The sequence below is a fragment of the Sander vitreus genome, chromosome 18, assembly GCF_031162955.1.
Source record: "Sander vitreus isolate 19-12246 chromosome 18, sanVit1, whole genome shotgun sequence".
In the NCBI taxonomy this organism is placed as follows: domain Eukaryota; kingdom Metazoa; phylum Chordata; class Actinopteri; order Perciformes; family Percidae; genus Sander; species Sander vitreus.
Genome location: NC_135872.1, coordinates 27,091,983 through 27,108,313, shown reverse-complemented (window position 1 = coordinate 27,108,313; position 16,331 = coordinate 27,091,983). Strand labels below are relative to the sequence as shown.

The following is a 16,331-nucleotide window of genomic DNA, read 5'->3' as shown; positions in this document are numbered from 1 at the left end:
AGTGAAAAGAAGCAAAATACCAAAAAGTTCGGATGTCGTAAAGTTCTAATCGTGAGATATCGAGCCTGCACCATGATGAACTTGCTCATAGATCACAATCTTGACTGTGATCTATCATATTTTAAAATAGTTATTTGCTGTCGACGTACTGTTCTGGGCCACTGCCTGTGTGTGTGTGTGTGTGTGTGTTCTTGTTTAACTATATTGGTGGGGTCCAAAAACCGGGAATAGAGTGTGGGGTCCGACAGCTTTGTGGGTCTAGGTCCCACAACTTTAAAGGTCTGTTTGAGGGTTAAGACTTGGTTTTAGGATTAGGGTTAGAATTAGGTTAGGGTGAGGGTAAGGGTTAAGGTTAGGCATTTAGTTGTGATGGTTAAGGTTAGGGTAAGGGGCTAGGGAATGCATTATGTCAATGACGGGTCCCCACAAAGATAGTGAGACGCACTGTGTGTGTGTGTGTGTGTGTATATAGCTAATGGTAATCCCTTGGTGAGATGAACGCACAACAAACTGCTTGGTGGATCAATGTCTTTACTCAACAAATGTGAGATCTGAGGAGCAGTTAACCATAGTCCTCAGAAATCCACCGGAGGTTAGAACGCCAACACAAAGAAAGAGGAAGGAAACGGACATCGGCGAAAACACATGCATCCGACGTAATTTCCTGCGGCACTGAAGCAATCCCGGAAGTGGAACGTCGTGGATACAGACTAGAGGTACCCCCACAGCTCTTTTGGATAAACTCACATACCCCTTCATTGAATCCCAAAGTATGTTCCAAATGTATAACACCATTCATTATATAAAAGTGGATATTACGTTTTTTTTCATACAATTGAACTGACAATAGTAAGGTATCAAGGTTTTGGTCAGCAATTGTACTAATACTAGCCTACTACTACTTGGAGTGAAGCTGAATGTTTCAATCATTTATCCATTAACATTACTTTTAGCTAACTATTTTCTTTTCTCCTTTACTCTTAGCTTTCTAACTAGTTTTCACACACTCTTACATAACTGCAACAGGTATTTGTTCAGGTGTTACAGCTGACTTGATGTTAATATGTGGATACATTATTTTAATCAAATCATATTTTCTTTTTCTTTTTGAGGGATTTTCTTGTTTTTTGATTAGTTGAGCTACTCTCTCCAATCTTTCCATGTACCCCCTGGCAAATGCAGAAGAACCCCTTGGGGTACAAGTAACCCTGATTGGGTATCCCTGCACTAGAATTCATTCAAATGCAACATCTGACAACCACTGCAAATGTTATTTATTGTGTACGATGCTGAATCTGGGTAACACATTTCGTTCCTTCGTGTTTGTAACATGCTTAAATGACAATAAACTGATCTGAATCTGAACTACTCTACTACAGCTTACCATGGAATGTGTTGCTAATGTTTACAGCAGAGGGAGAAGTCCGAGCTGTCTCCTGAATCTATATATACTACATGCTCATTCTAAACAGGTTTAGGGCCCTATTTTAACGATCTAAGCGCACGATGTGAAGTTAATGGCGCAGGTGCGTTTAGGGCGTGTCCAAATCCACTTTTGCTAGTTTGACGGCAGAAAAAAGGGTCCGTGCGCTAGGCGCACGGTTCAAAAGGGTTGTACTTAGTGTCTTCATTAATCAGAGGTGTGTTTTGGGCGTAACATGCAATCAACCAATCAGAGATCATCTCCCATTCCCTTTAAAAGCCAGGCGCGTTTGGACCTTGGAGCATTGCTATCATGATGGAGGATTTGCACTGTAATGTTTTTATTTGTAATCTTTTGCATGTGTGTGTGCTGCTGTGCATCCCTGTGTGTGTAACAAGCATAGTGTGTGTGCACTGTGCACGAGCCTTAAAATAACAATGAAATGCTGCGTTATTGACTTTAGACCAGGTTTTTGTTGGTTAATGGCACGACCACTTCCCGCTGCCTCAAGATAGCAATACGCCCAGAATACACCTGAACACACCTCCCTGTAAGACCAGCACCCCCATGGGCATAAAGATGGGCTCAGGTGCATTTGCTGTTTAAACAACGCGGGCGCTGGACGGGAAACTGACAACTGCGTCGGTCTTAAACTAGCAAAGACACTTGCGTGTGGCTTTGCGCTCCAACCTTTGGCCCTTTGAGTCTGTTCCCACTAAAATGGTGAGAAGACAAGGTATAAACAGTATGCAGGCGGAAAGAACTCTTGATTTATGACTGTTCTGTTGAGTACGGAAGCATATGCTGCCACACCTGAAAAAGAAAAGCGTATCAGTATCACATTATTACTAAATAATGAACTAACATTTATTGTAAAAACAAGAGGTTTTACTTATAACAAGACATTTTCACATTTTTAAAAAGATATTTTCACGTTATTGTTACACACAAATTTATCAAGTTATAGTCTCGTTTTGCCAGACCTTCCTCCTCCGAAGCGCTGCGGAGGAGGGTCTGGTGAGTCCACACAGCATTCCGGGATGGGAGGAAAATGTGCTCTGGTTTATTAGCAGTGTTGGGAGTACCGCATTACAAAAGTAACGCAATTACAGTAATGTATTGCTTTTTGCTGTAACGCAGTAATATAACACATTACTAATACAATTTCGGTAATATCATACCCGTTACAATCTCAGTAATGCAAGTTACAACGCATTTTAACACAACATTTAGCGAGACATTTCTTCACGGGAAAAAAAGAAGCTGTGAGTATTATTTCCTGTCGCTGTATTCGATGGTTGAGATGACTGCAGAGACGGATACATTTGCGAGATGGATATTATTTTCAGGAGTTATTACGCTGCGTTGAAGCGAGCTGTCCCGTCACTGTTCCCCGTGGTCAGAGCCAGAACCAGAGACGGTACGGACATCTGTGTCCCAACAGGTGACGGTACGTCAGCGCGGACAGCTGTGTGTCCGAGCTGCTGACAGATAGAAACATGTCGGGAATTAATGTTTAGGCTTGCTACACGTAAATACCATTGCATTTTATCAGCGGTGGAAAAGTAACTATGCCGTACTTCAATACAAGGTAAGGTAAAATTTAAGGTACTTTTAATTGAGTATTTTCATTTTCTCCTACTTGCCTATTGTACGTTTTACTTCTCTATTTTTATAGCTTTAGTTACTTTGCATGTTCATGTTAATAATACAAATTATTATGAATAATCTATGATGTATTAAAGTGGATAAAGATGAGACTTTATTGATCCGGTGGTGAGATTCACAAGCTGCCTGCCAAGTCAGACTTACGCTTTTATTTTGGTGAAAGTAACTCAAAAATAATGCAAAAGTAGTGTAACGCATTACAATTCAGAAACAGTAATATTGTAATATAACTAATTAGGCCTACTCTAAAATGACAGTAACTAGTAATCTATAATGTATTACATTTTGGAAGTAACTTGCCCAACACTGTTTATTGGCATTTCTTTAAACCAATCACAATCTTCATGGACGGTGCGGTATTGTAATAAATGTAGAAAATGTTCTTGTTATAACTTGATAAGTTTGTATGTTGTAATAACGTGAAATGATCTTGTTAAAACATGAAAAACATTGTGTTATTATTTAATAGACTTTTATTTTTATTTTTTACGTGATACTGATATGTTTTTCCATTTTCTGCTGTGGCACCACTATGCTTCCGTAGATAAGGGACACAGGGAATGGAGGAGGAATTTGAACTGATGTAATTATATAATTCAGGCCATGGCCCTGGCTGTTTCACAACATGAATCACGTGGTAACATCATTTAACAGTAGCTATTTTGGACTTCATTTTTTTTTGTTCAGGGACTATGCTCTGAATTGATACATGTATGTCCATACATCCTGATGTATTACGTCTTCATCCCATGAGGGTGTGTGGGGAAAACGACGCCACCTTGTGGTAAAATGAGCTTCTCCATGTCCAAAGCAGGACCTGCTTCGGAATCCGATAGTTTCTAATCTAGGGATGGGCATCCTGGACCCTGCAGCAGGTTAGTTCCACCCTAACACCATCGGTACTGTGTATTCCCCCTTTTGGAACTGCGCTGCTGCCAAACAACACGGACGGAGACAAGGAAGGTCCGCTGCCGCCGAGGTGAGCCTTCTCCCCGTCCCCTCCTCCTCCTCCTCCTTCTCCTCCTCCTCCTCCTCCGGTTCTCCTCGGAGCACAATGCGCTGATCTGCGCTCAGTCTGTGGAATGATGATGTCTGTCGTCTCCACTGTGGAGAGCGTTCCCAGAGGTACGGGCACCCCAGCGCCGAGCCTTTACCAGCGGATCAGGAGGGTCTTAACCAGGTAAGATGGTGATGACGGCGCTGATCCTCGGCGAGCATCCCTTTGCATTCACTCCACGCTCAGCAGCGGCTCATCACTGCGGACACCTTTTGTTCTAACACAACCTGTAACGTCAACCTGTCATATTCAGTGTGCCGCCGCTGCTGCTGCAGGAAGCATGTTGTGCAACAGATGTCAACATAACAACCAACATCACGTCATGTGTGTGTGTGTGTGTGTGTGTGTGTGTGTGTGTGTGTGTGTGTGTGTGTGTGTGTGTGTGTGTGTGTGTGTGTGTGTGTGTGTGTGACTGGGGGCATTCCTGCACCCTCTGGTACTGGAGCAGAGCCTGGGCACGGTGAGCTGGTTCGGTGCCTGCTGCTGGCTACCATGGTGGGTTTATTAGGCTGCCCTGTACTGAGGTTGTGCTGCACACACACACACACACACACACACACACACACACACACACACACTTTTATCCCTGGTCTCTGTTGTGATTGTGGAGCCTGGTAACAATCCAAATTTGAGACCAGCATATCAGACCCATGCCACTGTGTGTGTGTGTGTGTGTGTGTGTGTGTGTGTGTGTGTGTGTGTGTGTCCCACAAAGGGATGTTATTGTAATCCTTCCTTTTTTATTAAAAGCAGGCAGACAGAACAAAGCAGGCTCACAAACAAGCAAAGAAGGTGACATGTCAGGGAAGTGAACAGAATACAAACACAAAATAGTACATGCACGCAAAGAATAAATATGATAGATATTACCCAGCAATTTGGGACCTCTCAGTCCCAGTTAACCTGGCAGGAGAGAAAGGCTGAACATCAACTCATTATGGTGAGATCGGTCCAGTCTATGGTCGTAACTAGATGGCAAGAAATAGCTGCAGCTCAATATTAGCTGCTGTGAAGTCCAAAGTAATGCGCCTCCGGTCAGATGAGGAAAAAAATCAGAGTTCTTAATTTCAGTACTCAGGTCCATAATACATGTTCACACTGAGCGTGCAGACATGGTCAAGAGATTCAGCTGTTGTTCAAAAACACAATAGCACAGCACAATAGTCTCCAGAGCTTACAGAGAACGGCCAAGCTGACAGGAAGGCTGACAGTAACTGAAATAAATAGGACATTACAACAGTTGTAGAGAGAGAGAAGCATCTCTAACACACACCTGGAGGAAACCTCCAAGTGGAGGGCCACAGCAGCAGAACCTGCTGCCAGCTAAGAACAGCAGAGTGAGGCTTACAGAAAGCACAGGCTCAACAAACCTGCACAGTGGAAAAATGGAAAGGAAATACATCGCCTGATCTGACAAATCAAGATACTGTATTTGTCCTCCAATGGCGGCCACAGTCACCAGAGCACCTTTGGGCTGAGGTGGAATGGGAGATTTGCAGCATGAAAGGTGTAGCTCATAAAGTGACCACTGCACATGTTCTCACTTTAGGTACACTAATCTTATCTTTATTCTGTTGCTCTGTAACTGCTGGATGTATAAATAAGATCAACATCTATGTTAATGTTGTGTTCACAGCTTGTTCCTGCTGCCCCTAGTGGCCAAGTTGAAGGTTTACGAATGATTTAAAGCAGAAGTGCCCAAATTCTTTTATAGTAAAGGAACATGCCGACTTATTGGGACTTTGTCTTATTCCCCGTCTCCCCCAGAGTTAGATAAGTCCATACCCTTCTCATCTCCGTGCGTGTCGTAACTCTGTCTGACGCACCGCTAGCCTAGCTTAGCACAGATCCTGGAGGTAACCGGCTCCATCTAGCCTACTGCTCCCAATAAGTGACAAAATAACGCCAACATGTTCCTATTTACATGTTGTGATTTGTATAGTCACAGCGTGTACAAATAACAAGGTCACATGAGACACAGCCATCTTCTAACCATATATATAAACTGGGAACTATATTCTCAGTAGGGCGAAGCACTGCTACTTGGGCGGAGTGATTAGCTAGCAGCACCTGAGAAGCCCTGTGATGAGGAGCAGAGAGTTCACCTGGAGTTCTGCGAGCAAATCACTCCGCCCAAGTAGCAGAATTAGCAGTGCTTCGCCTTCTGAGAATATAGTTCCCAGTATGTATACGGTTAGAAGATAGCTGGATTTTACAGCACTTTCAAAATAAGAGGAGAATAAGCATGAGCATGTCAAATGCTATGGTGGGCCAAAACAAAGGAAGCATGGCTGGCCTTGATTTAGGGCACGATGTGTGACAGAATTGTATGTAACTGCTGATAAATACTCAGACTATCATATTGCCTTAATGAAACACAGATGAGCCTTTGTCCATGTATCGTGTCCTCTGCAGGGACCTGTTGGTGACCCTGGCCCTGGGTCAGGTCCTGTCCTTGTTAGTCTGTGCTATCAGTCTGACCAGCAAGTATCTGGCTGATGACTTCCATGCGAACACGCCGGTGTTCCAGAGCTTTCTCAACTACATCCTGCTGTTTCTGGTCTACACCACCACACTGGCAGTCAGGCAAGGTAAACTGTGTGTATGTGTGTGTGTGTGTGTGTGTGTGTGTGTGTGTGTGTGTGTGTGTGTGTGTGTGTGTGTGTGTGTGTGTGTGCGTGCCTGCGTGTGTATGCCTAGGTTTCATTTACCCTGGGGACATGTCATGACATGTGAAAGTACAACACAATTATCTGAGATATGTTTTGAACTTCAGCAGAAATCTTGCTCAAACACATCGGCGCTATTAAAGTCCGGAGGTTTATTAATGAATTCAAATGCATACATTTTTCATTGATGTGAACAGGCACAATTAAAGAGGTTCCTTCTACAAACAAAAGACACAAAGACGAGGAAAAGTAAATCATTCCTACATGTGTGTGTGTTGAATGTCATTAAATGACAAAAGATGATCTACAGGAGAAAAAAAACCTTCCCACCCTACATTTTAGCATAAAAATTCAACCAGAATGCAGGAAGTGTTTAACGCAACAAAATTCCACATATAGGATCCACATATTCACAGAATTAAAGATTCTTTACTTAAGTAAAAGTACTAATACCACACTGTAAAAAATACTCTGTTACAAGCTAAAGTCCTGCATTGAAAATACAGCCAATAGCAGGGTCACTGCTCAAACCTGGATCACCAGATTTCGCGCAAAGTTTCAAGTGTCTATGACTGCTGAAACAACAATTCTTTGCCATTGGTCCAGTATTGCTTTAGATCGCAGATAGTCCGGCAGCGGCAGAAACAAGCTGCAATGTAAGTTAATAGGCACTGAACCAGCTAGATGATTTCTACAAGGTGCATGCCGATCTGCTGCCGACAGACCCAGATTGTTATTCTAAGTGTCTGACAACATTATGGAGTAGGATCCCTTCAGAGAGAGAGACCTTAAAAACTTTCATCTTTCTGCTTAACCAAAACTGAATCTGAAGCTCATAGCCACAAACCCACCAGACTCCATTTACAATACTTTTTATAGCTATAGAGCTAACATATTTTCACATGTAAATCAGTAAACTGTGATCATTTCAACCAATCACTAGAGCTGTGATGGTTGGAGCAGAGTTTTAGACAACCCAAAACGGCCTTTTTCATAGTTTTATTTTGTTTCTGTCGACTTTGAATGAAGTGTATTTTTAGTTTGGTAAAGCTTTAGTTGAAGTGCAAAAGTTTATTCATCATGGAGTATGTGGTTTAGCTTTAACGCGTCTCGCTGGATGTTTTATAGCCTAAAAATATTGATCTACTTTTAACAGAAAGCTGTCAACTCGCTTAGACTCCTTTCCAGAATGTTGTCGTGAGACACTTAGAATATTAATCTGAGCCTGTCAGTGGCAAAACGAAGCATATCTTTGTAGCAATGAATGCCAGACAATTGTCCAAGTAACCTATTAGCTGTAGTCTGCCTCGCCGCTACAACTGCAGCGATCTCGCTAATACTGACGCGAATGTCGCACGATTGTCTTCATCAGTCACTTCTATGGATCACAAAAACACACGAAAATAGGTCCAGGTTGAAAAACGGTAGTTGACCTTAAGTCAAAGTATGTAAAGCAACATCAGGAAAATGTACTCTTTAAAGTATTAAAAGTAAAGATAACTCACAGTTTGTAAAACTGGCACGCATCCAAACAGCTGTGTGTTTAATGGTCTACCATCTGAAAGGCCGATTCTAGGCCGTTATATTTGTTGGCTAGTTTAATCTATAATAAACATATTGAGATTATATAGCATAAACTAGTAGCAGCTGAAAAACTGACTCGCAAAGTAATCTCAGTAAAGCTGTCAGATAAATGCAGGTGGAGTACACAATAATATCTTCTGTGAAATGTAGTGTTATGCGAGTTAGAAAGTGGTGCGGCAGTAAAGAGAAAGACTCACTGGGTATGCAAGAACCTCACCAAAGCTGTGCCAGTTAACGTCACTAATGCAACTCAGGGTCTTTGAATGTAACTGAGCCAAACCTACGCTAGGTTACATTTAGTACCATAGCTGCTGTTGTTTTCCGTGTCAGTCAGCCATGTATCAGTCAAAATACAGCATTTGAATGCAACGTAACAGATGGAAAGCTCCAAAGCTTAGCTCCATATAATGCACGTCGATTACTTTGTCTTGTCGCGCTGCTGGGAAAGTCAATACTGGACCTTCGTAGTTGAAAAGAGGAGCCCTCATGTAGAGTTCCGTTTGTTTGCATACTCGATATCGATCATATCGCTGAGACCGCCAGGTAGCGCGCCGGAGTGGACAGCACTCCACGGTGCAGAATGTTGAAAACCTTCTTTGCAAACCTGCACACAAACAACAGATGTCAACGCTGCATAAGGTGCAGAGCCTCAGAGTGATACTTTCTGGAGAAAAAGCTCTCATGTTGTGTCAGAGCCTTCTTAGTGTTTCTTTATAGCTGGCCTTTGGGAGGCTAGCACAGGTAAAGTGCTAGCACTCCCATTCAGGCGTTAATGACCGAAAAACGAAAATACGCCAAAGCTTAAAAAGTGGCGATTCCGCCCTAAATATGCTGAAACGCAAAGCTTTGACCCAGGTGCATTCACAAAGACCTCAGGTTGCATTTTTCTACAGAGTTACGCAAAAGGCGTAGCAGTACTGGACTTATAGCAAAGTGCTCAGCTACATTCTCACCCATCAGAGAGCATGACGATGGCAGGTGCAAATAGTGACACTCTGGTCTGTTTATTTCAACATAGATGCAGTCCCACATTTCGAGTGATCACCTCTCTTTTTCTGCCACATTGCAACATTGCCACTTTCGTAATGCTTTTGATCCTGCCCCTCTCCAGCCTCAACTAGAAGGAACCTTGCTGGCCATTCTGAAGCAGCTGCCAGTGGAAATACATGATCTCTGGGCTCTGATAGACATCAGGCCAATCCACTGTTGAGTTTACCATACACTCACCCAGTACAGAGAGTTTCTGTGTGTCCCACTAGAATTAATTACAGCTTATTCGCCCAGAGATTCTCTCAGCTCTTCATTTTTGATCATCCTGACCGCCCGACAAAAAAGAAAGCCATTGAAAACAGGTTCAACACTGCAACTTTCAAAAGTTAATGATAATCGCGATTGATTTTTCCATAACGATAGTTCCAGCTGAAACAACAAACCCGACTCATGCTCCTCAGGTGTCTCCCAAACTCTTCCTGTCAGCTGTTGACTGTTTCACATCCGCAGCGGCTCGCTGCTGTCCTATTCTTCTTTGCGAGGCCGTCCATTTTGTCGCCGGACTGTGCCTGTAAGAAAATAGTCCAGGTTGAAAAAAACGGTAGTTGACCTTTAAGTCAAAGTATGTAAGTATCATCAGGAAAATGTACTTAAAGTATTAAAAGTAAAGAAAAATCCTCACAGTTTAGAAACTGGTAAAGATCCAAACAGTTGTGTGTTTAATGGTCTAATCATTTCAGCTGGACTCGTAGGCCGTTATATTGTTGGCTAGTTTAATCTATAATAAAACATTGTATTTTATAAACTATAAGTGTTTTGTGTGCAAAAATCTTAATCGGTAAAGTAACTAGTAAGCTGTCAGATAAATGTAGTGGAGTAAAAAGTACAATATTTCTCTGTGAAATGTAGCGGAGTAGAAGTAGAAAGTGGCAGTAAAAGAAAAGACTCAATTAAAGTACAAGAACCTCAAAATTTGTGCTTAAAGCGTAACGCTCGCCAAAATGCAACCTATGGTCTTTTTGTGAATGTACCTGAGTCAAACTTTCGTTTAAAAGCACATTTAGTACCGTAGCTGTTGTTGTTTCCGGCCGCAGCCATTTTATCAGTCAAAAACAATTGATTTCTGAATGCAACGTAACAGATGGAAAGCTCCTAAAGCTTAGTTCCATATAAATGCACGGATTATTTCTTGTTTTGTCGTTATTGAAAAACAACATTGACCTCGTAGTTGAAAAAGGAGCCTCATATGGAGTCCGTTCATTCGCATTCGGATATCGACTCGTTTTGACTGCCGAGGTGGTAGCGGCCGGAAAGAACAAGACCTACGGTGAGTTGTTGAAAACCTTTCTTTTTAGTAAACTCTGGGTACACAAACAATGTTGTCAACGCTTTCGTTAAGGTGTAGAGCCCCTGGTGATACTTGGAGAAAAGTCTCATGTTGTGTCGAGCCTTCTTAGTGTTTTAAAAATAGCTATTTTGAGGCTAGCATAAAAGTGCCCCTAGCACTCCCATTCAAAAGGCCATTTGACCGAAAAACGAAAATACGGTAAAGCTTAAAAGTGGCGATTCCGTCCTAAATATGCTTTTAAACGAAAGTTTGACTCAGGTGCATTCACAAAAAGACCCTAGGTTGCATTTTGGCGAGAGTTACGCTTTAAGTACAGTACTTGACTTAAGTAAATGTACTAAGTTACATTCCACCACTGGCATTACATGTAACAATGACACTCTGGTCTGTTTATTTCAACATAGATGCAGTCCCACATTTCCCAGTATCACCTCTTTTTCTCACATTGTAACATTGTATTCTAATGTTTTGACCCTGTCTCTCTCTCCGTCTCACCAGGGGAAGGGAACCTGCTGGCCATTCTGAAGCAGCGCTGGTGGAAATACATGATTCTGGGTTTGATAGACATCGAGGCCAACTATCTGGTGCTGAAAGCTTACCAGTACACTACACTCTCCAGTGTACAGGTGAGTTTCTGTAAAACTTTGTTTAAATTGCATAAATTACAGCTTTCGTAATGGTCAGAGACTCTTCTCTAAGCTCCTACTTTTGATCATATCCTACGCACCTGCCCGACAAAAGAGGTGTGCAAAAAAGCTTTCTTACGTTGCACTAAGTTCAATAATTGCAACATCTTTCCAAAAGCCAATGATAATCGTGATTATGATTTTTTTCCATAATGGAGCAGCCCTAGCTGAAACAACAACCTGGACTCATTATGTCTCTGTGTCTCTGTCCTTCCTGTCAGCTGTTGGACTGTTTCGTCATCCCAGTGGTTCTGCTGCTGTCCTGGTTCTTTCTTTTGGTGAGGTACAAGGCTGTCCACTTTGTCGGGGCCGGACTGTGCCTGCTGGGTGTCGGCTGCATGGTGGGAGCTGACTTCCTACTTGGTCGGCAGCAAGGCCTTGGTGAGTAAAAGAACACGTTACAAAGGTACTTTTGATTGCAGTCAGCTCATCTAGGCCCACAGATACAGGTTGTTGCATTGCTGACTTTAAAGGGGAACCTAGTATGCTTTTCCTACCTATATCTATAATGTTACAATGTAAGATTTTCATGTTAAACGTGGCCAGAGCTTCAAATAATGAGGTAAACGTATTCCAGAGAAATCCCCGTGAGCAAAAACCTCAGATATCCCAATGTTCTAAACGCTACACTTTCAACAGGTTTTTGCCTACTGTGGTTTGTATGATTGGTCCAGGCAGGCTTTTGCAGTTTTTTAGGCTACTGCTGTGTTTACATAGGAAAGCTATAATCTTGGCTGCAATTGTTGTTAATTTCCCCCCCAATTTCAGGTCACATTACTGCTGAAACAGGTAGTATTTGGTCCAGAAGCTTTTATCTGGGATTTCTGTCAGTAAAAAGTGCTGCTTTATTCCATTACAATCCACTACTAACTACAAGTAGCTGCATGCTAACGCCAGGCAAACCTCTAATCATGGCTGCTAATGTTAATTTCTTCCTAGTCTCGCTTTGCCAGACCTTCCTCCATGGCCAATGTGGCACAAAATGCACAAACACACGTTCATCCTCAGGGTGCATGTGAATGTTGCCAGTTTGTTGGAAGTTAATCTCTTGCTCACATGTATCTCCTTCCTCTTCATCAATCAGGAGAGGAGAAGCTGTTTGGGGACCTTCTTGTTCTGGGAGGAGCAACACTGTACGGGATCTCCAACGTCTGTGAGGAGTTCATCGTGAAGAACCTGAGCCGGGTGGAGTTCCTCGGCATGATGGGACTCTTCGGATCCTTCTTCAGTGGCATCCAGCTGTGAGTTGGTGTGGTGGGGAGAGATGTACCTCATGACACCTGGGCAGGGGTGGAAAGTGACTAACAATACTCAAGTACTGTTAGCACTTAAGTACAATGTTATGGTACTTGTACTTATATGTTTTAGGAGAACCCTTGCTTCTGTACAAACATCCCATCTTCACCTTTACATGGGAGGGTTGCAGATGATGTTGTCAAATACGAGTTCATTTTCTGATTCCACTATAAGGCGTTGAAATATTTGAAATAAGACTAGGCAAATGAATCTGTAGAGCTCAGTGGGACAACTTTCCCAGTAGACACCATGACGTTCCTGCTGTATGTGTGCAGGGTTTGTGTTAGGGCCTCTTCACACCTGAAAGTCCGAACCAAGGTCCGGACCAAGGTTAATGTTTTTGTTACATTGTATACATTTGATCTGGTAAGTTTTGGTTTCACACTGCAGTTATGCAAGCGCACTAAAGATCTATACGTGACAAAACTTCCTGCCGTCATCACATACGTGAGCTGCGTCTCCAGATACTTATAACTGATTGGTTTGTAGACGGGCGTCCCCGTCCAATCGTATCCTCTCTCTGTGTCGGAGTTTTTTCAACTGACTGCTGCTCTCCCCTACTGCCGCGGCTCTTTTTGTTTTGTTGTGATGTTGAGAAGACACAGGGACTTTCTTTCTGGAGCATTTATTCTGAGACAAACGGAAACCTATACTGTACATGTAGCCTACACACTAAGCACCTAGCTATTCCTTAAAGGAGCTTCCCCGGTCTTGTAACACAAGGAGAACATCCAAAAAATGCTTTCACACTATAAACGAACAGGACCATGGTTCAGTTTGGTCCGGACCAAGACCACCTCTTTTTATCAGATCAAAATTTGGTCTTTTGATCCGGGGAGGTTTCAAACCTGTAATTGTGGTTCGAATCAAAAAAAGTCGGAAAGTCCAGACCAAATGAGGTAGGTGTGAAAACGCCCTTAATCTCTGTGTTTGTGCTCTGTTGCAGGGCCATCATGGAACACAAGGAGCTGCTGAAGGTACCCTGGGACTGGCAGATAGGTGAGAATGCACATGCACACATAAACAGACACACAAGTAATATTACCACGAAATGTAATTAACAGGTTACCCAAAAGGTGTTTAAAAAGCCGTGTGCATGTAACGTCTAATGATTTTCTCCCTCTGTGTGTTTGCAGGTCTTCTCTACGTTGGTTTCAGTGCCTTCATGTTCGGCCTGTACAGCTTCATGCCGGTGGTGATAAAGAGAACGAGTGCCACCTCAGTCAATCTCTCTCTGCTCACAGCTGACCTATACTGCTTCTTCTGTGGCCTCTTCCTCTTTCACTACAAGGTACTGTCAAACTGCCAGGAAGCATTCATTCGGTGATGTGCAGGTCAAAAGATGCCCAGACATCGAGCATCACGCAACAAAGTGTCGGTGCTCGGGTTGCATGGTGGTTAAGTGGCCGCAAGGTGTTGACGAGGAAGAAGAATGTGTTTAACAAAAAATACAATATCTGTGGTTCTGCTGCGGTCCGACAATGTTACAGGAGTGTGATGATAAATCTATTCTACACTGTAGTAACAGTAACACAACATCTATTCCCTGTTATTTAGAAGGTTTATGGATGTGGATTAGTGGATTTATATAAAGTGATTCATTGGATTAAATTAATTCTTTTTTTACAACGTTATGGAGTTAACTGTTACTGGAAATGTTTGGATCACATCAGCTGTGCCGCTGACACAGCGCTATGTTAAAAATAGCCTGCTACGTGTGAAGTCTGCGGACATATAGCAGTTTTTGGTTTATGTGTGCGGTATTTATTCTGTTTAGGAAATCCCACAATCTCTACAAAGCTAACGTTAGCTTAAGTTGGCTGGCTAACTAAACAGGAAGGGACTAGAAATCTGGTCGCTTGCTTTTTTTGTAATTTCGAGAGCAGATTGCCTCACAATATGAACACAGTTTGATTATATCTTTTATTTTGTTGGTATAACAATATTATACAAGAGGGTGTTATTTAAAGGTGAGTTCCTGCATGGTTTCAGCGCGATTTCATTTTTGTCTCAAATCGTAGGCATCTCTCCTTGATCTGCTAGCTGCCTGCCCCCTGAATACACCGTGAAAAAGCCCAGTCTCGGGAGACAACACAGGGGTCATAAACGTCAAACAAACACTAGAGGCACAGGCTGTGCACCAAAATACAACAAACCACTCCAGCCAATCACCGACAAGATGGTTGGGGGTGGGGGTTAGTGACAGTAACGGTAGGTTTCCACACAGCGAAACACCAAGCAAATTTCGGCCAGCGAAATATTGCCTCGGGGGCCTGGTCGTGAAAACAACACGCCGGACCGCAACAGAACACCGGCTGCTAAGCAGCTAGCAGAGAGGGTTGAAGCTAGGTAGCATAGGTAGCTAGCAGGTAGTTTGCTAGCAAGCTATCGTTGCTATTGTAGCATGTGAAATCCGTGTTGGTACAAGCGTCAATGTTCGCCAACAAAACATGTAATCAAACAAATGCACAAATAGCCTAGCTGCCTGGCTAGGCTTACAATGAAATCCATGCTAGCGATTAGTCGGCTAGCTGAAAGTGAGCGTTTAAACTAACATATACAGTGGTCTATTTAGTGGTGTATGTGCCCTGACTAAGTTTGTGTGTCATATAAATCAATGTTCGTGAAGAAACATTTTAATCACATACAAATTTTCATGCCACAGCGCTGATAACCTCCGCCATCTTGGTCAGACTTCTTATGTAACTCCCGCCTCCAAACACAAACACGCGCACCTGATTGGTTCTCGAGTGGTCCTCATTTGAATAAAGTTAAACTTTCGTCAACTTTGTTTGGCTTGCCTCTGCGATTCGCTCTCATCCCGGCCAATCAGGGCAATTTTCGCCTCCATTCAACCTCAATGAGAGCGAAGCGAAATTTCGCTGTGTGGAAACCTACCGTTAGTCAATTAGTCTGTCATGACAGACGGAAACATGGGGGGAGGGGCGAGCTTGCTCTGTTTTGTTTGAAATTCATAGTGCACCTTTAACGTCATTATTGGCACGGCAGTGATGCGGTTCGTAAACATCGCTGAAGTGCCAAAAATGACGTTAAATCACCCCCTCTTGTGTAATATGGCTTAATTAAACCAGCATAAAGCAACAGTGCAGAAATACAGCCTCTATGTTTAAGTGTATCTGTCTCTGTGTTGCAGTTCTCGGGCCTCTATCTGTTGTCGTTCCTCATCATTATCTTGGGCCTTGTCCTTTACTCCACTTCATCTACCTATGTGGCCCAGGACCCGCGAGTCTACAAGCAGTTCAGGAACACAGGCGGTCAGCCGGCCTCCGACCAGCCTCCGCTCGGTACTGGAGTCCTGGAGCCCTCCGTCACCTACACCAGCCTGGGTCCCGAGGCGGGGGATGAGCTTCCTGTGCGTGTCGCCTAAAATCTGGCAGGTAGTTTAGTCTGTCAGCTGAGGGATCAGTGGGTCAGCTGCAACTGTATACAGAGAAATAGTGCTGGCTGTACCCTGTCTGCAGCAGCAGGGCAGCTGGGAGATCACCCAGGTATGTCCAGGTTTTAATTTTATGGCCTGTATTGGGGGATGTGGGGGTGGACCAAGTCTCCACTCGCTCAGTGACCAAGTTAAGACAAATTTATGTATTCA

General features: G+C 43.1%; 1 protein-coding gene across 1 annotated transcript; it reads left to right on the top strand.

The window, feature by feature from the left end:
* Window positions 1-4,173: 4,173 nt before the first annotated feature.
* slc35f1 (solute carrier family 35 member F1) lies at window positions 4,174-16,247 on the top strand. The gene is made up of 8 exons (XM_078274799.1): window positions 4,174-4,271; window positions 6,564-6,739; window positions 11,238-11,365; window positions 11,647-11,806; window positions 12,510-12,666; window positions 13,668-13,720; window positions 13,858-14,012; window positions 15,876-16,247. Exons 1-8 carry the CDS (start codon window positions 4,174-4,176, stop codon window positions 16,107-16,109), a joined length of 1,161 nt encoding a protein of 386 aa, XP_078130925.1. The 3' UTR covers window positions 16,110-16,247.
* Window positions 16,248-16,331: the final 84 nt, after the last annotated feature.

Bases quoted from the DNA above. Each gene is read 5' to 3' on its own strand.
- slc35f1 (XM_078274799.1), top strand. From the start codon at position 4,174: ATGATGATGTCTGTCGTCTCCACTGTGGAGAGCGTTCCCAGAGGTACG. The intron at 4,272-6,563 runs GTAAGATGGTGA...TGTCCTCTGCAG, and splicing joins ATCAGGAGGGTCTTAACCAG to GGACCTGTTGGTGACCCTGG. The intron at 13,721-13,857 runs GTGAGAATGCAC...GTGTGTTTGCAG, and splicing joins ACCCTGGGACTGGCAGATAG to GTCTTCTCTACGTTGGTTTC.